This window comes from Cetorhinus maximus, chromosome 5 (genome assembly GCF_964194155.1).
Source record: "Cetorhinus maximus chromosome 5, sCetMax3.hap1.1, whole genome shotgun sequence".
NCBI classification, from domain to species: domain Eukaryota; kingdom Metazoa; phylum Chordata; class Chondrichthyes; order Lamniformes; family Cetorhinidae; genus Cetorhinus; species Cetorhinus maximus.
Genome location: NC_135883.1, coordinates 89597250 through 89622100, shown reverse-complemented (window position 1 = coordinate 89622100; position 24851 = coordinate 89597250). Strand labels below are relative to the sequence as shown.

The 24851-nt window shown below is 45.8% G+C and overlaps 1 protein-coding gene across 5 annotated transcripts in view; it reads right to left on the bottom strand.

Moving 5' to 3' along the window:
* Positions 1–24851, bottom strand: part of tbc1d32 (TBC1 domain family, member 32) — a 411412-nt gene that overhangs the window by 58806 nt on the left and 327755 nt on the right. For all 5 annotated transcript variants that reach the window (XM_078542168.1, XM_078542171.1, XM_078542172.1 and 2 more), the window contains 4 exons: positions 19094–19163; positions 18140–18255; positions 8728–8882; positions 7139–7279 (listed from right to left, as the gene is read on the bottom strand). In XM_078542168.1, the coding sequence (XP_078398294.1) occupies positions 7139–7279; positions 8728–8882; positions 18140–18255; positions 19094–19163 (482 nt within the window). The remainder of the gene's footprint in view (positions 1–7138; positions 7280–8727; positions 8883–18139; positions 18256–19093; positions 19164–24851) is intronic.

The window sequence follows — 24851 nt, the reverse complement described above, 5'->3', positions numbered from 1 at the left end:
AAAAACAGGTAATTATAGGCCAGTTAGCTTAACATCTGTCATTGGGAAAATGTTGGAGTCTATTATAAAGGATGTAATAGCAGAGCATTTAGAATTACATAATTTAATCAAGCAGAGTCAGCATGGCTTCATGAAGGGATAATCATGCCCAATAAGTTTATTAGAATTCTTTGAGGAAGTAACAAGCAGGATAGATAAAGGGGAACCAGTAGATGCAATATATTTGGATTTCCAATAGGCTTTCACAAAGGTACCACACATAAGGCTACTTAATAAGATAAGAGCCCATGGTGTTGGGGTTAGTATATTAGCATGCATAGAGGATTGGCTAACTAATAGAAGACAGAGAGTTGGGATAAGGAGGGGATTTTTGGGATGGCGACCTGTAACTAATGGAGTGCCACAGGGATCACTGCTGGGGCCTCAATTATTTACAATATATATTAATGACTTAGATGAGGAAAGTGAATGTACTATCGCCAAGTTTGCAGACGACACAAAAATATGTGGGAAGGCAAATGGTGAGGATGACACAAGGAGTCTACAGGGGGATATAGACAGGTTAAGTGAGTGGGCAAAAACTTGGCAGATGGAATATAATGTGGGAAAATGTGAGGTTATGCACTTTGGCAGGAAGAATAGAAGAGCTGAATATTATTTAAATAGGGAAAGACTGCAGAAGGCTGCAGCGCAGAGGGATTTAGGAGTCCTTGTGCACGAATCCCAAAAAGCTAACATAAAATTTCAGCAGGTAATAGGGAAGGCAAATTGAATGTTGGCCTTTATTTCAAAGGGAATGGAGTATAAAAATTGGGAAGTTTTATTAAAGCTATACAAGGCACTAGTTGGACCACACCTAGAATACTGTGAACAATTTTGGTCCCCTTATCTCAGGAAAGATATACTGGCATTGGAGGCAGTCCAGAGAAGGTTCACTAGGTTGATCCTGGAAATGGAGGGATTTTCTTATGAGGAGAGGTTGTGTAGGTTGAGCCTGTACTCATTGGAGTTTAGAAGAATGAGAGGTGACCTTATTGAAACGTAAAAGATTCTTAGGGTGCTTGACAGGGTAGTTGCTGAGAGGTTGTTTCCTCTTGTGGGGGAGTCTAGGACCAGACAGCATAATCTCAGAGTAAGGGGGCACCCATTTAAAACAGAAATAAGGAGGAATTTTTTCTCTCGGAGGGTCGTCAATTTGTGGAATTCTTTACCGCAAAGGACTGTAGAGACTGGGTCGCTAGGTATATTCAAGGCTGAGGTAGATAGATTTTTAATCAGTAAGGGAATCAAGGGTCATGGGGAAAAGGCAGGAAAGTGGAGTTGAGAATTATCAGATTAGACATGATCTCATTGAATGGCAGAGCAGATTCAATGGGCCGAATGGCTTACTTCTGCTCCAAAGTCTTTGGTCATCTTGTATCGGACCTCACCCTAAACACGGCACCCACGTAAATGTAGTACAGACATTAATAAATTAAAGTAGCAGCCTATATTAATTCTTAGGTTTTGGCGTGAGGCTTGAAACCGTTACCCTGCTCAAAGCCACGTATGTTATCACAGCCAAGCTGAACTGAGCTTACCAGACCTTAACATTCGCCTGAGACATCCTGCACTCTTCCTTACAGTTTGTTCTTCTGTCAAGCTGGCAGCATTAGCAAACTTTAAGTCTAAGTGTAGATCATTTTTATATAAGCCAGTCTGAGAAACATTCACGTTCCAAAATACTTCAGGGGGAATTTTAATCTCCATGAACTGGTGGGTTGGGAGTGAGTGGGGGGATTTTTTTGATTTTTTTGAGCAGGATTACAACTCAGCTCCAAAATAACCATTCCGATTTAACAAAGGTGCATTTGGATACTGGCAAGGAATCTACTTGCTGAAGCTGGGATTTTCCCAATTGGATGTGGGTGGATATTTACTGGAGCAATTATTGTCCTTTGCAGATGTTAATGAAGTATTTTTAAATAGTTTTTAATTTGGTTCCAAATTTTACTCTCCCAACACCAGCAAAAACTGTGTTGTCAGGATAGTGTCCTAGGCCCAACTATCTTCAGCTGCTTCATTTGTGACCTTCCCTCCATCAGACGGTGGCAGTGGGGATGTTCGCGGATGATTGCACAATGTTCAGCACCATTCACGACTCCTCAGATACTGAAACAGTTTGTGTTCATATGTAGCTAGACCTGGACAATATTCAGGCTTGCGCTAATAAGTCCAGACAATGACCACCTCCGACAAGAGAGAATCTAACCATCTCCCCATGACATACAGTGGCAATACCATTGCTGAATTCCTCACCAACATCTTGGGGATTACCACTGATGAGAAACTGAACTGGGCCAGCCATATAAATACTGTGGTTACAAGAGCAAGTCAGGGGATGGGAATTCTGCAGAGAGTAATTCACTTCCTGATGCCCCAAAGCCTGTCTACCATCCATAAGGCACAAACCAGGAGTGGATGGAATACTATCCACTTGCCTAGGTGAGTGCAGCTCCAACAACGCTCAAGAGGCTTGCCACCATCCAGGACAAAGCAGCCCACTTGATTGGCATCCCATCCACCACCTTAAACATTCACTCCCCCGACCACCGATGCAGTGACAGCAATGTGTACCATCTACAAGATGCACTGTGACAACTCACCAAGGTTCCTCTGACAGCACCTTCCAAACCCACGGCCTCTACCACCTGGAAGGACAAGGGCTGCAAATGGGAACGCCACCATCTGGAATTTCCCTTCCAAGTCACACTCCATCCTGACTTGGAACTACACTGCCATTCATTCACTGTTACTGGGTCAAGATCATGGAACTCCCCTTCCTAACAGCACTGTGGGTGTTCTTACAACACATGGACTGCAGCGGTTCAAGGCGGCGGCTTACCATCACCTTCTCAAGGGCAATTAGGGATGGGCAATAAATGCTGGCCTAGCCAGCGACGTCCACATCCCAAGAATGAATAAAAAAAAACCCTCCCCTTTTCAGTAAAGAGTCCTTCAGTACATTTGTCCAGTGGGTCCTGTCTTGCACTGATATTTATCAAGAACAAGTGAAAGGATGAATTGGCTCTCGGGATGCAATAGTGAAGACATTAAACAATATGAATCATTAACTCTTATGTACTGTTATAAAAGAAAGGGAACTGACCAAAATAACATTATGTCAAACACCCATGTATCTACCCTTGGTGATTGACAATTTCTTCAATTTATGCATCCTACTGTGTCTATGTGGTGTGTACCGTGTGGCTTCAGCAGAGCCATGTTCTGATTACTGTGCCCTCTGAGTTTCAGAACCTCTGAAGGCCGTACCAAAGACCACCTGCACCTGTGCCGGGCCAGACATGGCCATTGGGAGATGGGGAGCATATTGGGTACCAACTGAGGGGTGCAATGGGTGAGAAGTGAGAGCGCTTTCAGTTGAGTTCCCACTTAAATGACCCCTTTCGCCATCATGCTTCTTCTGGACCAAAGTCACATCACTCATTGTATCCACTGCTGTGATCCAGCTTGATGAAGATCACAATGTGTTGTGAGGCCATGGATAAGGTATCTGTCATATTGTTTAAGGCAGCATCCAAAGTCTGCATGGCCATGGTCTCGGCTGCATGGACTCACTTAAGAGTCTTACTAAAGCTCCTTGGAGGAAGAATCTCTCTCCATGGCAAATATTCTCATAGTTCCCTGTTCTACCAATCCATTAGCGTTTGAATTGGCACCCTATTGTTGAGATTGTGCATGCCACATCTGCCAATACCTGGCAAAGTTGTGGATGCACCTCCAGAGTTTTCCTATTCAACAATAGCCCCTGGGCTTTAGTATGTGTCCAGCTGAGAAGAGTTTGGAGAGGATTGCCTTCCAAAAAACTCTCCAAACTGTTCCTGTCATCAATGCTTGCTCATGCTCACTTGTGGGGTGTGAACCACCAGGTGAAAAACCAAATAACTTTCTATGTGGACTCACTGAGTGTGTGTATCTGAGCTGGTGATGGCTGGAAGTCCTGTGATGGTGCACCCTCAGAAGGAATGAGGTCCCTGAGGCATCGTCCTCTTCTATGTCCTGTGTACTTACTCTACATGTGAAGGTCCTGGAAGATAAGAGAAAAAGATAGGATTTAGTCGTGGAAAACATCCTCACAGTTGTGATCTTGCCAATCACAATATCCAGTCTTCTCATAGTTCAGTCGCTGATGAAATGAAATTAAATGAAGTTGTGTGCGTGTGGGAAGTGACATGACAGAGAATGCTTAGCAAGACAGAATTAGGCAACTTAAAGCACAGATTGTAGTTGAATCAGCAAAGATACTCACTTTTCCTGACCTGGTTAGATCAATAAACTGCTTCCTATGTTGCATCCATGATCTGGGCACAATATTCCTTCAGATCGCCTCCTAAGCTACCTTCAACCATGCCTTCTTGGTGACAGCTGATGAGGAATCAAATAGGAGAGGTTGAGGCAGGGACAAAGAAGAGTGATGTTATGGATGTGAAAGTCAGAGGCTAGGAATCGTGCGATGAGTAACTCACCTCCTGACTCCCCAAAGCCTGTCCACCATCTACAAGGCACAAGTCAGGAGTGTGATGGAATACTCCCCACTTGTCTGGATGAGTGCAGCTCCAACAACACTCAAGAAGCTGGACACTACACAGGACAAGGCAGTCCGTTTGATTGGCACCACATCCACAAACATTCACTCCCTCCACCAGTGATGCATAGTAGCAGTATTGTGTACAATCTGCAAGATACACTGCAGGAATTCATCAAGGCTCCTTCGGCAGCACCTTCCAAACCCACAACCACTACCACCTAGAAGGATAAGGGCAGCAGATAAATGGGAAGGCCACCACGTGGAAGTTCCCCTCTAGGTCATTCACCATCCTGACCTGGAAATATATCACCGCTCCTTCATGTCACTGGGTCAAAATCCTAGAACTCCCTTCCTAACAGCACTATGGGTGTACCTACACGGTGGGTGCACCTACACGCAGCGGTTCATGAAGGCAGCTCACCACCACCTTCTCAAGGGCAACTAGGGATGGGCAATAAACGTTGGCCTGGCCAGTGAAGTCCACATCCTGTGAATGAATTAAAAAAAGTAACTGGTCAATGTGGTGGATTGTATCTGATGTCGGAAGCTTAGGTTGCAGAAGGATGTTGAGGTTGAGATGTTGAAGGGTGTTCCTCTACAATCTGAGACAGTGGTTGGGGGGGGAGGGGCGGTGATGGAATTGATGGTGAGGGAAGTGTTTTTGGCAGGGGCTGAAGACAATGATTTTGAGTTACCCAATGTTTAACTGTAATTCACTCTGTCATTGATCTTGCAGTTTTGACGTAAGACTGACTGGTCGATAATTACTTGGTGTATCCATTTTCCCCTTTTTGAATTGAAGTGTAATATTTGCCACCCTCTATTTTTTTGGCATAGCTCCCATCTTGGTTAACTTGGTTTAAAAATCTTCTTTAACTCCTCTGTCACTTCCTCACAAATATTCTTCGGTATTCTGAATACCATTTGATCCTGAATGTTTATCAATTTTTAGTGCTCACAGCCCCTTCGGATCCATTAAAGATTATGGCGAGATGTAAGATGCTGATGAAATTCAGTACTCTAGCACTTATCACAACGAGAGTGTTTGAATTCCTCGTATTTTAATTAATCAGTGTTAACTGGTCTCAGTTGGCAGAGCTGTCATTATTGGGTCAAAAAGTTTTGAGTTCACACTCAAGTTTTGAATTCTCAATCTCAGCTATCAATTTCAGTGCAGCAATTAAAGGAGTACTGCATTGGCAAAGGTGCTGTATTTGAGTTGAAACATGAAACAGAAATCTTATCTGTTTGTTTTGATGGTTCATGTGAACATAAACTTAACATAATTCAAAGAGGAGTGGTATCCTGGCTAACATTTCCTTCTTAGCTATTTTGCATTTGGAGGCATTGGTTAACAAGTCATTTGCCTTATTGCTGATTGAGAGATGTTGTTTGGCACAGATTATCTGGTTATTATCTCATTGCTCTTTGTGGGACCTTGTTGTGCATAAATGTTTTCTACATAGCAACAGTGACCACACTTCAAAAGTACTTATTGTGGTGAAGCTCTTAAGGACTTTGAGGTCATGAAAAACGCTATATAAATTGAATCAATCAATTGATCACCTATCTGCTTAGAACAGTTTTTAATTTAAATATTTAAAATAAAACAAAATGGGATAAATTTCCATCCTCTCAGAGACAGCACCCATGGAGGGTGTGGGGTTGAGAGGGTTGCATTTCTAGCATGAGAGATTTGCAACCCCGCCCAATATATTTGCCTCTATTTAAGTCTTTTCATGTTTTAACTGATAGAACAATTGCAGTTCTGCTGACAAGCTTTGTCATTTGGAGTATACATTTTATGTCAACAGAAAGATGGAAACTGTTAGCAAATTCTGACTGAAAAATAATTGCCTGATTTTGAGAATCAGGTAAAGCGGGTAACATTACATGCCTGATTTTAAAAGCAAAATGCTGCGGCTGCTGGAAAGCCGAAATAAAACCAGAAAATGCTGGAAAAATTCACCAGTTCTGGCAGCATCTGTGGCGAGAGAAACAGAGTTAACGTTTTGAGTCCATATGACTCTTCTTCAGAGCTAAAGAAGCTGTGAATCAGAGTCACATGGACTCGAAACGTTAACTCTGTTTCTTTCTCCACAAATGCTGCTGGACCTGCTGAGTCTTTACAGCATTTTCTGTTTTTATGCCTGATTTTAGTACTTATGCTACCACGGAAAGTGATATAAACATTAGCCAAGTTTTTGTGATACCCTAGAATAATATCTCAAAATCTGTGTTCAATCCAGGAAAATTAAAACAGCAGATTAGAACAATCATGTCTTCCACAACTTATCATGAGTCATTAGAAATATGGTAATATATGTACTCATTTTATACCTAATCCCACACATAAGTACTGCTACAAAACACAGACCTTTAGAAATATCATCAACCTATGAAATAAAATTTGAGTCTATTTTTAAAAGCATGTGTACAGTCCACAGATCATTAAAATTAATATCATAAAACAAGTTACATCAATAAACCTTCCAGTTGTAGCTATGAAACTTTTCAGATGCATGCATTTTATTTAAATTAACATTTCACCTGTGAAGGAGTGAACCCTGACATGCGGAATGCTGAGAAGACAAGTGGCGCCTCTGTCTTCAGTAACATCTCAATATAGTAAGCTGTGCAAGAATACACAGGATGGATACCGGACTCTGCACTTTCCACAGAAAGGTGGATCTGCCAAAGCGACAGCAAAAACAAAATAGGAACATGAATGAGCACTGAAGAAAAATGAGTAGTGTCCTTCTTCTGGATAACATATATATATTATCCATTTGTATATTTTGATTAATTTTCACATTTTTCATTTTGTCTTAATGTAATCAAGCCAGAAAGAAACAATTATCCTTCAGTAAGTTTAAAATTCAAAATGTGTTTGGAAATCAATGGCAAATACCCATGTGTAATCATTTTGGAGTAACATTGGGATATATGAGTCTATAAAAAATGGTGGTGCCTTTCTATTGCATTGACATCCTATTTTCATCAATTTAATGAAAAATATACCCTATGGATTTATGCTACCACAATCCCTTTCAAAGAAATAACTATCCTCATTGCCTTACCATTCAAAACCAACTGATATTTAGAAGAAATTCTCTCTACACATTCAATCCCTGTTGCTCTCTGTGCAAGTTCAGTAGAGGAAGGCAGGAAAACCTGAAGATTTCTGTGTCATCTTTAAAGTAGTACTGTTTTTTAAGAGTAGGCTTTGGGCTTTGTCTTGGACATTGGTATTTGATGTAGAAGGATCAAAATGAAAATGTAGAAACAAACATAAGAAATTGGAGCCCCTTGAGCCTGCTTCACCATTCAGTAAGATTGTGGCTGATCTGATTATGGCCTCAACTCCACTTTTTTGCGTCCCCCATAATCCTTGACTCCCTTGCAGATCAAAGATCTGTCAAACCCATCCTTGGATATATTCATTGACTCAGCCTCCAATGCTCAATGGGGTAGAGTGTTCCAAAGATTAATGGCCTTATTAAATAAATGAGGCTTGTCCCTCAAAATGACTTGGGCCTCTCACTGATGACTCCCCGTGGGATCTTGCCCATTGCTGGATTGAAAAACGGCAAAAGTGAAAATGACACCATTAACTTGTTGCTAGGATATGGTGTTAGTCAACCTCAAGTATCTCACCTAAGCAGCCATTGCTCATGTATAAGTGCTGGCAGTAAAGGATGGATTTTCCTCTATAGCAGGTTTATTGGACGAAGGCTGCCCTGATTACATTTTGACTCCAATGTAGTTTTGTGGGTCAGATTAACTCCAATAGTGAAGGCAGGCTCCTCGTTCTACTTACGTTTGCTCCGGAGGAAAATCAACAATATTTTTATACTGAATTCAAACTCCCAAGATGCAATGGTGGGAATGACCATAATAAACATCTGGATAAGTAGTCTATTAACATAACTAGTAACCTACCCCTGTCCTGTGGCCCACTGGCACAATGGCAATGAGCCCAGCTCGCAAAATGGAATGCACCTCCCACCAGCCTGCTGCTAAAGTCCTCTAGGTGTAGGCAGGTGGGGAATCTACCCAATTTTTTCAAAAACTTGTCATATAGAATGCAATAAAAAAAACTTTAGTAGATAATGGCAAATTTTCCTTGAGAAACATACAGAAGAATGCAGACGGGGCAGCCAGATAAATGCTGAGACGAGAAGACTTGAAAATTGTTGTAGAAATTTTAGAGTTCGCTCTCCGTCCCCTGACATTATCAAAAATGCAGTAGATGCAAACCAGTCATGCCCAACATAACCTCCCTGTAGACAGCCTGTAAGCTGCAGTCAAGGAAATCTGACAACATAAATCAATTTATTAAAACACATCTTTGCTGTTATGTTTTCAGCACTAAATTTGAATTCGGGTCTCACATTTCCTTACGTGCAAAGCAATTGAGTTACATAGCTCTACAGAATCTACGTTTTTACATCATCTTTACATAGCTTGGGTGAAAGGTCTGGTAAATATTTAGCAGCTTAAGTAATGGAACGCATAAAAAATAATGTTTTATTAAATAATGCATCAATTATAACCGATGGAGTATCTTAACCTGCAGCAGAATGTACCCTTTTTACAGTTCTTATCAGGTCATAGGTTTGAAACAATTTAGAATGTACTGATGTACGAACACAGTGCAAATCTGGGACAATTCCGCCCAAGGTGCGGAAGTGGGCAGGCAAAAGAACGTTTAATCCGCCGGCCGCAATGGTGGCTTTTCACGCCGTATTGTCCCAATACTACCTCATTAATCGTGCATTCCCGGGAAACACGCTGTTTCACTGGCGGGTGCCCTCTGATTTGCCCATATCACCTCGCCAATTCCTCATGCTAGGCACCATATTTAAAGTGCAGCTGCGTGCCCACCTCTCAGTGGTTCCAACCCAGGATTGCTGCACAGAAGACATGGCCCCGAAAGGCAAGAAGACTGCAGCCCAACGATTCGGTGATGCATCCCTGGAACACCTTTTGGACGCCGTGGAGGCCCATGATGTCCTCTACCCCCGCTTTGGCTGCAGGAGGGGCAGCAGCATCAACAATCCAGCTTGGAAGGCAATAGCCAATGCTGACATCCCGCAAAAGAGGACAGCGACCCAGTACCAAAAGAGGATGAATGATCCTTCATTCCATCATTCTCAACTCACACACTTACAAACCCATCACACATTCGCAAGGATCTCACTCATTGTCAGTTCAAGGGATATCACCATTCTCTCTCTCACACACACCTTCACTGTTCTCATCCCATCCATGGCACCACTCACCACCCACACACGCCAGGCATACTTATCATCTAGCCTGGCAGGGGTCTTGCTTACACTCTCTCCATTTATATTCATGCAGGACAAGCCGGCACGCAAAAAAAGGGAGAGATCGCAGACTGGTAGAGAAATGGCTGAAATCAAGGTCCTCACGGACTTTGAAAATTGAGTCATCCAGCTGGCTGGCAAAGATCTGGACCATTCCTGTGCTGACAGCGAGGTTGGCAGTGCTCAACCAAGTGATGATCCAGCAGTACAACATCCTTCAGACAATCATCCTGAGAGTGATGTGTCCTGTTTCACAGGCCACTGCCATGCTTATGCCAGCACATCTGGGAAACAGCTGAGGGAATCCATGACCCAGGTCGTCAACTCAAGGCCCGAAGACACCTTACAAGAGGAATTTGCTAAAATCTCACTGAAGATCAGTCACAGAGATCACCCACACACTCCATCAGTGCAGGGACACACTCCTCGGTGGGAACAAACTTTAGAATAGCCTCACAATCTGGTGAGCACATCGCACTGTCTGATCCTCAGCAGGCAAAAGCAAGGACTTCCCAGGTTTCCAGCACTCAAGAGGACTGCTGGTGACCAGAAATCTGCTGAGTCCGAGTCAGAGACGAGTCTCTGGGCTTGGTCATACCTCAATTGCTGGAGCTGCAAAGGCAAGCTCGGGAACATCAGGAAGGGATGTCCGCTGCACTCCTCAGATTCCAAGACACGATGGAGGAGTCCGTCCTCCTTCAGGCTGAGGTTATAGCATTGGCATACCAAGGCACTTAGGTCAACGCTGGTAGGGTGGCAGCCGCCATGGAGACCTTGGTCCAGGATATTGGTCCTGCACTGCTGCGCGGGCTGATCTCCACTGCTGACATCATAGTTGGCCTCCAAAAATGTCAATACGAGAGGGTGCGGGGCAGCTTGATCTCACTTCACCTACCCCTTCTCCTCAAGGAGACAGCCAGGGACCCTTGGGCACAAATATGGGTTGAGGATCAGCAGGTGCACACCCTGGGGCCATCTACCCAGGTGACTCTGGGAGTGTCCGGCCTATCCTAATCCCCTCTTCCTGTGACCTTCGAAAATCCAGCTCTATAGTTTGACGAGGGTACCACTGCCACACAACTGGGACCCACCAGGCCTTGGCCCTCCAGAGGACGCTCGTCAAGGTAATCATAGACAGGGCTGAACAATCAGCATGCTGCCTCCATCTGTACTGTGAATATTGGGGGAGCACCAAAGGGTAGCAAGCAGGGTTAGGAAAGTTAAGAAGATGTAGTTGCACAGCAGGGGCACGAGTGTTAATCACTTGTACATAATGTTCACTTCATTAATAAACTCCCAAGATTGTCTCCTTGCCTATGGCTCCTTATTCTGATGAGCAATATTTGTGTCACTCGGACGTGAAACTGAGATGTGTCCCTGCACGAGATAACGGCAGGTGTCTCAGTCCAGGGCCTCCTCTCCTGTGCTTTGTGCACCCTTCCCAGCACACTAATGGGGTGCCTTCACTGTCGCTGGTCACATCAGCCAAGCCTGCACTTGGATGGGGCTTATCATTGCTGCCAGAATTTCCTGGACCGGCGGCACAGAGTTTCATCATTCCTTCAGTGTGCTCTTGGTACTTTTGAGGTGCAGCTGGCCCCCCATCTCATCAGCAGCTGTGCCCGGTGACAGTGTGGTCCTGAAGGGTTCAGCTCATGAAGGATGCCATAGGAGAAGTTAAAGTTTCCCTGCCGCATCACCATGATGTGACCCTATTATTAGAGTGCAAGCGAGTTGCCATCAGCCAGTCAAGAGTCAGACATTCACATAAGCTAAGTGAGGATCTATGGAGTGTCCCCGCTGCATGTCATCATCATCCTCCTGGAATGTAGGGTCTATGGGCTTCAACTGCGTCTCCATGACAGGAGCCTTATCACAGATGGCCATCAGCCAGACTGGAGTCAAATGTTCACAGATGCAATGTGAAGATCTATGGTATCTCCTCACTGCATGTCGTCATCATTTTCCATGAATCTACTAGCTAGAGGGCCTCCCGAGCATGCTTGCCTTGTTTGGCCAGTGCGATGGCCTCATTGCCATCATCGTCAGCTTCGAGGGCCTCCTCACCTTCATCCCCATTGACATCCTCCTCATTGGAAGAGACATGCAGCTCCTCCATCTCCTTCTCAGCCAGCTCCTCTTCCTGTTGCAGCGCCAGGTTGTGAAGGGTGCAGCAGGTGACAATGATGCGTGACACCCTCTGTGGACTGTATTGCAGGGCTCCACTGGACCAGTCCAGGCATGGAACTCATTTTCAACAATGAGTTGAAACACCAAAAAGTGAGAGTTGCAGCATGAGCCTCATTGTACCTTCCCTCTGTTGCAGAGGCCATCTCACGGGTGTCATCAGCCACGTCCTCTGCAGGTAGCCCTTATGCCCGAGGAGCCAACCCTTTGTGGACCCTGGAAGACGTCAGGGATATGAGATCTACTGAGAATGTAGGAGTCATGGACACTCCCTGGGAACCGTGCGCAGACCTGCAGGATGTGCTTGTGGTGGTCGCACACCAGCTGAACATTCAGCGAATGTAAGCCCTTGCAGTTGACGTAGTTGACCACTTGTTGCCACGGAGATCTGAGTGCAGTCGATGGCACCCTGCACCTATGGAAAACCTGAGATCTGGGCAAATCCCAGCATATTTGCATCCTGGCTTTCCTGATCCTGGGTGAAATGCACAAAGTTGTGTGCCTTCACGAAGATGGTGTCTGTGACCTCATGGATGCATTTGTAGGTGGAGGCATGCGGTATCCCACAGAGGTCACCTGTGGAACCCTGAAAGGAGCCACTGGTGTAAAAGTTGAGCGGTTGGTCTCTTCCAAGGACACTGGCAGTGGATACCCTCCAGGTCCCCGTGGTGCCAAATCCTGCAGCAGGTGGCAGATACGGCCGACCAGTTCCCTGGATACACGTAGTCTTCAGCAACACTGGTTCTCGGTCATCTGCAGGAATGACAAGCTTCGTCTGTAGACCCTGGGTCTAGCTAGGCGTCGACCAGCGACAGCTCACTGTGGCTCTTCAGTGGCGTGCTTGGGAGCCCTAGCTGTCCCTTCTTCCTGAGGGTGCTGCTCCTCCCTCTGTCCAGCCAGGCACCTCCATCGCTCTCTTCTCCTGATATACAAGCTCAGTCACCAAGCTCATAAGACATAGGAGCAGAAATTAGGCCATTTGGCCCATCGAGTCTGCTCCGCCATTCAATCATGGCTGATAAGTTTCTCAACCCCATTCTCCCGCCTTCTCCCCATAACCTTTGATCCCCTTACCAATCAAGAACCTATCTATCTCGGTCTTATGATTATGTTCCATGATCCTGATGTACTCCCTGCATGATGAAAGAGAGATATGCGTGGGCTAGATTGGGTGTATTAAGAACCTCTCTTCGTTAAGTCTGAAGCCCCCTTAACGCATCCCAGAGAGTACTGGTCACGACTTGGATGGCCAAAGTTTAGTGTGCTACATGGCTACCCAAACCCCACCCACCTCTGCCCCACTCCACCTGACCAACTGGCGGCAGCTTTTCCCTCGAACACAATGCAGCCCTTGCTCCCCCTGCGCTCAACTCGCCTTATCCGCAGTGCAGCACTTGCCCTGGCACTGCACTGTCAGCAAGCAGGTAAAATGTGACTTGCCTGTGCCCTTGCCTGAATGCACAATGCCTCAACCTTGAGGTCCAACTCAGGACCTTCGCAAGCACTGTGCAATGTTACTGTGCACTCACCTCCAACTTCCCCTCAAAGTGCAGCTCGCCAGGTGCACGTCTTATAAATGCTGTTGTGACACTCGTCGGCGTGATTGCTCAGGTGATCCAGCGTGGGGGGAATGATTCTGGAAAGCTGGGCTTACGATATACAGATGTATGACAACGAAGTTCACAACGTGCAGCAGCAGGAAATGCAACCCGCCATTGACGGACGGAGCAGACAATTGCAAATTGTTTTCACAACGCCATGAAACCAATTTTTGGCCTTCCCGCCATATTGTCTGCTCACGCCTGCCCAATGCCAGTGTGCACAGAAAATTCTGCCCTCTGTTACAATGAGGTTATTGCAGTTTCTCAGCTTGCTGGAGAACCAGCATACTATGTAATGAACTGGTAAAGTTTAGGTTCCAGCCTGTGATCTCTTCATTGGTCAATTTATGGAGCCCAAGTATTTTGCTACAGTGAGGAGGAATAATGAGAAGCAAACATTCCTGGTTGCTCATGTGCACCTCTCTGTCAACTAAGAACATCACAAGTAGAGGCCTGCCAGCAGATCGCTTGACTATAATTCTTAAATCGTTTAGCGAACATAATACAAAAAAGAGCCTTGATAATCATTTAAAAAAGAAAATGCCAGTAAAATTAGAGCAACATTACATTCTCAATAAAAATTATTTCGGCTTGGCGTATTAGATTCTGATATAGTATGGATTTCTGAAAGTTATAAGTAAAACAAATGAAGTCCCTTTGGAGGTAGAAGTAATTTTGTGTATTGCAACTGACATGGCCATAAAGTCACATCATAAATTGGGTACAAAAGAGTCAAATTCATACTGTGCTTGTAACATAGCAGAGTACTGCTAAGTAATATGGCATACTTATTTCATTCGTGAAGCTTGTTCCATGACTCAGTAGGTGTCAAAAATGTGAAAAACATGGCACCATGCCCTTTATATCAAGTATTTCTTCTTTGTAACTAGCATAATGCACTTAATTTGCCAATTTTGCAAAACAAAGGGATTTTGGGTGAATGAACTATGCAAAAGATATTATTTCTGGTAATAACAGTCAGTTTGTGAATCAGGTTTTTTAACACTGAACCTACATATTATTTTTTGTTTGAGGCAAATTGTAACTACAAGAATATTATTATAAGAATATTTGAAGGTGCTGCAGCTGATTTGACTGTGATTTGATCAAAACAGCAACAGCAACTTATATTTATATAGCACATTTAATGTACTGAAACATCCCAAGGCTTCACAGGAGCATTACAAAATAAAATGACATGGAACAACATAAGGAGATACTGGGTCAGATGACCAAAAGCTTGGTCAATGATAAGGTGTCAAAAATGAGGTGTCAACTTGGTGAGGCTACAACACAAGATTACTTGTGTGCCAAACAGCGGAAGCAGCATGCCATAGACAGACCTAAGCGATCCCACAATCAGATCTAAGCTCTGCAGTCCTGTCACATCCAGTCGTGAATGATGGTGAACAATTAAACAACTATGTGGAGGAGGAGGCTCCAAAAATATCCCCATCCTCACAGATGCCAGTTTTCAGCCAAATAAAATCAGTCCACATGATATCACGAAACAGCTGAAGGCACTAGCTACTACAAAGGCTATAGGTCCTGACAACATTTGGGCAATAGTACTGAAGACTTGAGCTCCAGAACTAGCTGTGTCCCTAGCCAAGCTGCTACAAGTACAGCTACAACACTGGCACCTACTCAACAATGTGGAAAATTGCCCAGGTATGCCCTGTAGATAAAAAACAGGACAAATCCAACTTGGCTAATTACTGCCCCATCAGTCTACTCTCGATCCTCACCAAGTCTCCTTAGACAGCACTTTCCAAACCCACAGCAGCTACAACCTAGAAGGTCAAGGGCAGCAGATGCATGGGAACATCACCACCTGGAAGTTCCCCTCCAAGCCACACACCTGGAACTCTCTCCCTAACTGTGAGTGTACCGACACTACATGGACTGCAGCGGTTCAAGGCGGCAGCTCACCACCACCTTCTCAAGAGCAATTAGTGATGGGCAATAAATGCTGGCCTAGCCAGTGACACCCACATCACATGAATGAATAAAAAAAAGTGATGGAAGGGTTTGTAGACAGTGGGTTTGCCATTACCATTGCTGAATCTCCCACTATCAACATCCTGGGGGTTACCATTGACCAGAAACTGAATGCAACCTGCCATATAAATACTGTGGCTACAAGGGTAGGTCAGAGGCTGGGAATTCTGCGGCCACTAACTCATCTCCTGACTTCCCAAATCCTGTCCACCATCTACAAGGCACAAGTTGGAAGTGTGATAGAATACTCTCCACTTGCCTGGATGAGATCAACTCCAACAACACTCACGAAGCTCGACACCATCCAGGACAAAGCAGCCTGCTTGATTGGCAACCCATTCACCACCTTAAATATTTAATCCCTCCACCACAAATGCACAGTGGCAGCAGCATGTATTGCACTCACGTGTTGACTAACAATGTACCAGTTTACCAGCCATATGGAGAAATGCAAGAAATACACTCAATGAAGTTCCAGCATTTTAAGGCTAAAGTGTGATTATTCATAACTTATGGGAACCAGAAGACACAACATGGTGGCAGCAGGGTTGTCTGCAGTTGGTCCTGGATTTCATGAGACCCTCCTGTATTTGAAGCATTTGTCCGGTGCCCCAAGTTGTTTGCTGCTAGGATGGCGTTTGTCCCATATTTCATATTTGAGATTCTTATGCATGCGCACAACACACTGCGCATGCAAAACGTGCTTTCCTACTGGTGTCCCGCTCCCACATTTTAAAACACATCCCACCCCCCAGCAGTCTTGACAACCCCTCCCACCAGCTCCCTAGCCACACCAACTCCCCCCACAGCTCCCACAGGCTTGCCAACCATTCCTCACTGCGTCCTGCTCTCACAGTCTGGATAGTAACACCTCCACCCACCCTGTATAGTCCCCCATGCCAAAGTGTCCTTTATTTTATTCCCCGAAGAGTTGGTCGTCCTGGTTGTCAGTGAGTAAAACCCCAAACATTTTAAACAAATATGACACTGAATTAGATTTAAATATCAACCTGAGTTAGGTGCCAGAGAAAGGGTGAAAAATTGAATGAATATTGTGAAAATGAAACGGAGGCACAACCCAAGTGATACTGTGGATATCTTTGGACCGGAAAACAAGCCATAAGAGACTCTTAAGGTGCTCATTTTATTTTGAAAATTCAATTGCTAATCTTCTTTAGTTTAGAAAAAAAGTTAACAATTGGAACAGTGACATGGAGGCATTACATATTTATTAAAGAGGGATGTTATATTGTTATACCCTTCGTATAGAGCTAGTAACTAATTGTTATGTGAATATATCCCAGGATGCCACATTTTACTGCTGCACCATAGTCACATGCCGAATAACAATGCACCAGTCCGGCAGCAATATGGAGAGATGAAAGAAATATACTCGATGAAGTTCCAGCATTTTGAGTCTAAAGCATGATTATTTCTAACTTACGAGAACCAGAAGACATGACAAAAAAATCTACCTCTTTGATCAAGCTTTTGTTCATTTTTTACATGGCTCAGTAGCAAATATTGTTATATAAAGATCATATGATGCTTTGGGATGGTTGGTTACAATACAGGCACTATGTAAGTTATTGAAAATAGCAGGTTGATCAGCATCTGCAAAAAGTCACATTTTTGTTGGGAGGCCATTTGTCAGAACTGGCATTCTGATAAAAAGATTTTCACCTGAAATGCTAATCCATCATTTCTCTTTTCAGATATGGAAAGGCCTACAGGTTTCTCTAGCTCTTATTTCAGGTTTCTAGGATTCTCAGTTTTGTCATTTGCCACTATGAGTTCAAAATACCACAAATGACAGCAAAACAACTTTGCAAATGGCATCTGTCAACAAAATCATGTTCAAAGTCCAGCCAGAAAACTTGATGTTAAAATTTAATTTTAAAATGCTTTCCACCGAGCACTTTTTGTGCACCAGGTTATTGTAGCTGCAATGAAACACATGTTGGTGAGCTGTAAGCTTTATAGAGAACGTGGTGCAGAGAAGTGATCTGTAGATCTGATGAATTGTTGTGATCTAGAATACACTGTCTGATGATAGAATTTCATTTGGTACACAGGACAACATAACCAGAGTGAAAAAAAATTAATGAATTCCTGATCATTATTCCTCTAAACAAACCTACACTACTCTCTACTCCTTGGGACCACATAATAAAAAAAAAAATCACTGGTTGAGTTATATTCTTGGGACTATTCTAATTAAGAAACATCAAAATAGAAATTAATAATAATGAAAAAAACAAATAACTTGGCTTGGATTTGAAGTGGGATCTAAGACATAAAGGCAGAGTTTTGGGAATCCAAAGTAATCAAATCTGTACAGTACATGTAATTCACAGTAATAAAAACAAGAATATAGCTCTGCAAAAACAATAAGTATTCACAAGACAAAGTATCAAACTGCAGAAGGATACAAAGTGAGGAGCTTATGGTAGTTTGCTGCTGTTTCATAAATCTTTCACAATGCATTAGCAAAATTGCAAGCTCCTGATCAGAATCATCCTTTAGTAAACCAAGGAACCTGCCATATCTGAAATAGAGAGATTTTGAAACATAGTTATTAGACTATTTTATCAGCATCCTAAAGAAATAAGACTTATGTATTGGTATATTTTTTGCTATTCGAATATATTGGTTAAGAACACCTACCAAAATGTACTACAGTAATATCTTTATTATCCGCTATGCGCTGGGAATGAGTGGTGCCAGATAATCAAAAATGCTGGTTAATGGAGAGTTCTATTTACCGTAGCATGGACTAATATGCAAGTACACAGGAAGTAAAGAACAATATTATTTTTACTTCTAATCTTCAACAGTACATTAAACCATAAATTAAATTATAAAATAATACAGTACACAGGTATGGGGTACAGATAATTTTGTAATTGATTCCTTGGTAAAGTGATGATTCGTAATAGGGAAACATCAGAAATTCTGATTAGTTGAGAATTCTACTTGGCAGAGGGCCGGATAACACAAAATTTACTGTAGTTTTATTTATTTTGCTATACAACTGATTAGCTATAGTCAAGGTATGGTACTAATTTTATTGACCTGTCAATGTGTAATATTATGAAACAGATATACAACTAGAACATTGTTTAAAAAAAGACTAAAAGTACTAGTTTTAAACATGGTTACTTTTGAAACATTTACACTTTTGTAATGGCATTAGTGCCACCTAATGTAAAATAAAATACATCAACAGACCCTAAAGGAATTCAACATTTTACAATTTACCAAGAGTTTTCTGCACTTGTCCGAACTCAGAGTTAGGAAGTCTAAATACTTCTCCATTTCATCCACAGACCTGCTTTGAGAAAAGTTAAACACAGTTTAAAACATATATATAAAGTGCAAAATACCTGCCAACTGTCTTTATTCCAAGCTGCTGAATGGGAGAGAGACTGAGATGTTTGACACTAGTATCAGAAGCTATGAAAAAAAAACAAGGAAATATTTAGTGCAATATTCAGATGGAAGCCCGCCATCTCTACCCCAGTATAGTGCAGCAGAATTTCAAAATCCAAACTGCAATGGAATAAGAAAGCAGAGAGACAGATCCAACCGACTAAAGTCGTAATAATATTATTACAACCAAATAACAGTCCTTCCATTACTGGCAAAAAATAGTGGGGTAATGAGGAGAACATTTTTTTAAAATAACGAGGTGTTTGGGCTCAAAACATTTAGAATGCAGCCTGAAAGGGTGGCAGAGCAGATTCAATGGTAAATTTCAAAAGGAAATTGAATAAACACTTGGAAAAAGGAAAGTCTGGAAGGTGGTGGGGAAGAGCACGAAGAGGGAACTAATTTCTTTCAAAGAGCTGACACATGATGGGCCGAATGGCCTACTTCTATGATGTATGATTCTATATTAAAGTTCTTACATGTGCAGCTATTGAGAATGGGTAAAACAATGTTTTACCCGTCGGCCACAATGGCAGATTTTCATGCCGTATTGTCCCAAACCTGCTACGTTAATTATGCATTTCCAGGAAACACGCTGCTTCCATGGCGGCGGGCTCTCATTCGACCGCCACGCCAGGCGCCATATTTAAAGTACATCCGTGCACACACCTCTCAGTGCTGCCAGCCCACGATGCCTGCAAAGAAGCCATGGCTCCGAAAGGCAAAAAGACTGCAGCTCCCACGGTTCAATGACGCGTCCCTTGAGCACCTTTTGGCTCGCCGTGGTGTCCCCACTCTGGCCGCAGGATGGGCAACAACCTCACTCATCCGGCTTGGGAGGCAGTGGCAGTGGTGCTCAGCAAACTTGTCTTGCAAAAGAGGACAGCCACCCAGTGTGACAAGAGGATTAATGATCTCCTCCGTTCAGCAAAGGTAAGTCACTCTTCTCCCCATTTTCAACTTTCACACTCAAAAACCCATCACACATCCACAGAGCCCTCACTCACTGCCAGTTCAATGGACATCACCATTCACTCTCTCATACACACCGTCATAGTCCTCATCCCATCCACGGGACTACTCACCACCCACACATGCCAGGCATACTTATCATCTGGTCTGACAGGCTTACACTCTTTCCACCTCTAGTTATGCAGGACAGCTGGCACACAAGACCGGGGGGGGGGCAGGGGGGAGGGGTGGGTGACTTACCGGTGGAGGATGAAATCCTCATAGACTTTGAAAACAGAGCCATCCAGCTGGCTGGCAAGGATCTGAACTGTTCCTGTACTGCTCTACCAAGTGAGGATCCGGCAGAGCAACATCCATCAGATAACCATGTTGTGAGTGATGTGTCCTGTTTCACAGGCCACTGCCATGCACTAATTATCTCTCCTTGCTTTCGCAGGCACATCTGCTAAACAGCTGATGGAGTCTATGACCCAAGGCCTCCAAGCAAGCCCCAAAGAAACCTCTGAAGAGGAATCTGAGGGCACCCTCCATGAAGTCCCATTACAGAGCTCACCCCCACCCTCCAGCAGCGCAGAGACACACACCACAGTGGGACCTAGCTTTAGAGTAGCCTCAGGATCACAATCTGGTGAGCACATCACACTTTCTGGTCCACAGCAGGCAGTAGAAGGGACTTCCCAGATGTCTGGCACTTGGAGGACTGCTGGGAGCCAGATATTTGCTGAGTCCAAGTCAGATGACGAGCCTTCAGGCTGATGTGATAGCGCCGGCATGCCAACGCACTGAGGTCAACACTGGTAAGATGACGGCTGCCATGGAGACCTTGGTCCAGAATGTCACTCCTGCACTGCTGCGTGAGCTGAACCCCATCACTGACGTCATAGTTGGCCTCCAACAGTGTGTACGTGAGAGGGGTGCGGGGCAGCTCTATCCCACCCCAGCTACCCCTTCTCCTCAAGGAGTCAGCCAGGGAGGAGGATCAGCAGGTGCACACCCTGGGGCCATCCACCCAGGTGACTCCGGCCCATCCGAATCCCCTCCACCTGTGACCCCGCAGCTCCAGCTCCACAGCTCACGGAGGGTGCCAATGTCACAAAGCAGGTCTCCAAAAGCAGGCTGAGGCCCTCCAGGCCTCAGCCTTCCAGAGAATGCCCATCAAGGTCATCACAGACAGGGCATAACAGTCAGCAGGCTGCCTCCACCTCTGCTGTGGATGTCCAGGGAGCACCAAGACGTAGCAGCAGGGTTAGGAAGGTTAAGAAGATGCAACTGTTTTGAGTCAAAACCAATTAATCCACAGCGGAGACTAAATTAACAAAATCAGGGATAAAGTAAAAGCAGCCCTTTAAAGGGAAACTGCAAAAACAAAGACAAAATTTAAAGGAAACTTACCAACATTAAATCAAAACGTGATCAAAAGGGTCTATGAAGCACCCCTGTCCTCACGGTGCCCACCGAGCATGGAAGGCCTTGATGGTGCCGGCAGACACCACTTGCTCCCTCTCCAGGGACACCTGGCTGCGACTGTAGCCGTGGAAGAGGGGCAAACAGCCAGGTTGGATGACCCCCCTCAATCGCCCGCTGCCTGAACCTGTTAATGGCCAACTTGACCAGGCCCAGGAGCGGGTTCACGAGGAGGTCCTCCTCCCTCCTGGCCCCCCTCTGCACTGGGTGCCCGTAGATCAGGAGCGTGGGACTGAAGCAAACAAAACAACAGTAAAAGGTTTATCAAATAACTAAAAAGGGGTGGAGCCTACAGCAATTAACATATGCGTGGTCCACGGACTCCACAAGGCTGCAAGAGACGCAGGCATCTTGGGAGTCCGTGAACCGACACATCCTACGGCTGTATGGGGCTGCTGCATGCAACACCCTCCACCCCAGGTCCCCGATGGAAAGGGGGAGAACTCCTGTGTAGAGAGAACCCACTGGGGACCTCCACCGCCAGATGGCAACAAGGCACGCCAGGGTGTATCAGGGCAGCGTGCGAAGGCATGGAAGTATAGCAGCAGCCCATACAGGAAACCCCTTCACGCCATCCTAAAGGGCACAGAAGGCATTTCCGTGAGGTGACTCAGGTTGAGCAGCTCCGGTTCCCAGGGGAGGGTTCGGGGCTTGGGGCCAATGCGGAATTCCGTCCGAACAGGGGTACGCTCAGAAGGAAGACCACCATACACCTGCGCCACCTCGAGTCCCAGTGTGATGTTGGGGCTGAGCACAACCGTCCTAATGTCTTGAATGGCACTGGCCGCGAGCTGGATGTCCACTGTGCACGTTTCACCAACTCCTAGGGAATCATCCAGCCCACTCCTCCGCCACCCAGCACGTCCCCGATCCTGGTCCTAACGGCAGCCACGGCCCTCTCTCCGCCAGCCACCGAAAGTGGCGGAGGTGCGGATTCATGAGCAGCGACTCTCTAACGATATCCGCTACTCCTGACGGCAGAGAGCTGCGTCACGAGGCGAACATATTCCAGAATTTGATCAGGTCTTAGTAAAAGATTGGCAATACCTGTAAGGAGCCACAAAGGTCCCTCAGGTCTACAAACAGAGCTGCGCATTATAATTCAGGCTGTGCACCTGGCGGAAAAAATACATCGCCAGGGCACACCATCTCGGAGGAGCCTCGACATAAAGGTACTGCTGCAGGGCCTGAAGGCGGAAAGTCACCGCCTGGGTGCGTAGGCACACCAGTGTACTTCCAAAGCAGGAGATTCAGAACTTCAGCAGTGACCCAGTGCAGCTTTTTGTCCCAGAAGAAGTCGACGAACATTCTCTGGATTTTTGTGACAAAGGGAGGGATCAAAATGACCAGCCAGTACCACAACAAGATGGCAATCAGCTGGGTTATGACCAGAACTCGACCCCGGTAAGGCAGCACACGGAGCAGTCCTGTCCAGCGCCATAGACGAGTGGTGACTTTGGCCTCCAGCATCTGCCAATTCGCCAGCCAGGATTCCTCAGCAGGGCAGAGGTGGACCCCCAGGTTGAGGAGACTGGTCTTGCTCCAAGTGAAAGGCCTGAGCTCCTCGGGTAGGGTATCCATCTGCCACTGACCGACCAGGAGTCCAGAACACTTGCTCCAGTTGATCCTGGCAGAGGACGCGGCACAGTAGACCTCTTGGCACATGCGCATCCTCCGCAGGTCAGCCAGGTTGGTGAACATGAGGTCCACATCATCGGCATAACCTGGGAGGACCACCTCGATGGCCACCTCGATGCCTGGCCCACGCAGAATCAACCCTGACAACCTCCTCCGCAAGAAGCGCAGGAAAGGCTCCACGTAGACAGAATACAACTGGCTAGACAGGGGGCAGCCCTGACGCACTCCTCTCCCAAAACAAAGGGGTGCCATCAAGGATCTGTTAACCTTAACTAGACACGTGCAGCAGCATACAGATGTCGGATCCGGGCGACGAAATGCATCCTGAAGCCGGATGCTCGCAGAGTCCCGAATAAATATTCATGATCCACCCTGTCAAATGCTTTCTCCTGGTCAAGAGACAGGGAGGTGCTCGACGGACCAGTCCTCTGGGAGAAGTGGATAATGTCCCGGACCAGGTGGACATTATTAAAGATGGCACAGCCCAGGACCGTGTAGGACTGATCAGGGTGGATCATGTGGTCCGGCAACGTGCCAAGGTGAGAAGGCATTGCCCAGGCAAAAATCTTGTAATCCGTGCTGAGGGGGGAGACCGGGCACCAGTTATTAAGCAGGCGGGGATCCCCCTGCTTAGGCAGCAGGGCAATCACGGCCCTGCGCCACGAAAGGGGCATCTCCCCGGTCGTGATACTCTCCCCCAGGATGCCTGCGTAGTCATTCCCCAGGACGTCCCAGAACACCCTGACGAACACCACGGTCAGCCCGTCCGGTCCGGGGTACTTGCTCCTGGAGAGGCTGTTGAGGGTGCCGGTCAGCTCCCCCAGACTTATAGGGGAGTCAAGCTTTCCAGCGCCCTCTGGGCTAACCTGGGCAGGTCCTCCCACAAAACTCTGCGAGCATCTTCACTGGACGGATCCGGAGAGAACCAGTGCAGCACAGTAGATTTTGGCAATGGCCCTGATGCCCTCCGGATTGGAGACAAGGGCTCCATCATCAGCCAGCAGTGTAGAGAGCTGCTGACGGACCACGTGCCTTTTTTCCAGTGAGTAGAAGAAGGGGGAGCCGCGATTCAGGTCCCGGAGGAACTGGATCCACGAGCTCACGTACGCGCCACGGGGCCCGACAAGTTGCAGGTCCTGCAGCGCGCCCTTCTCTTCATACGCCAGCCGCAGGGCCGGGTCCACATCGGGCTGATGGAGACCTACCTCCAAGTCGAGCACCTCCTTCTCTAATTCCTCGACCTGGATTTTCGTCTACTTGTCGACCGCTTGGCGTAATCCTAACAGAAGGTGTGGGCATGGGTCTTGCCCACGTCCCACCATAGCCTCAAGGAGGGGAAGCCTCCCTGCCTCCTTCTCCAGCTGGCCCAGAACTGACAGAACAAGTCTAGGAACTGCTCATCCTCCAGCAACAGGTTGTTAAAGTGCCATTATGCAGACCCCATCTAAGAACAGAACAGAATGAGTTCCGCCCACACCCAACGGTGGTCCGAGCATGGCACCTGCCACACAGAAGCCGACAGAACTCAGGACACGGATGCCTTGGAAACAAAGGCGGTCGAATCTGGACGCTCCAACTCCAGGTGACATGAAAGTGAAAATGCTGGACCTTGGATGGAGATGCTGCCAGACGTCTACC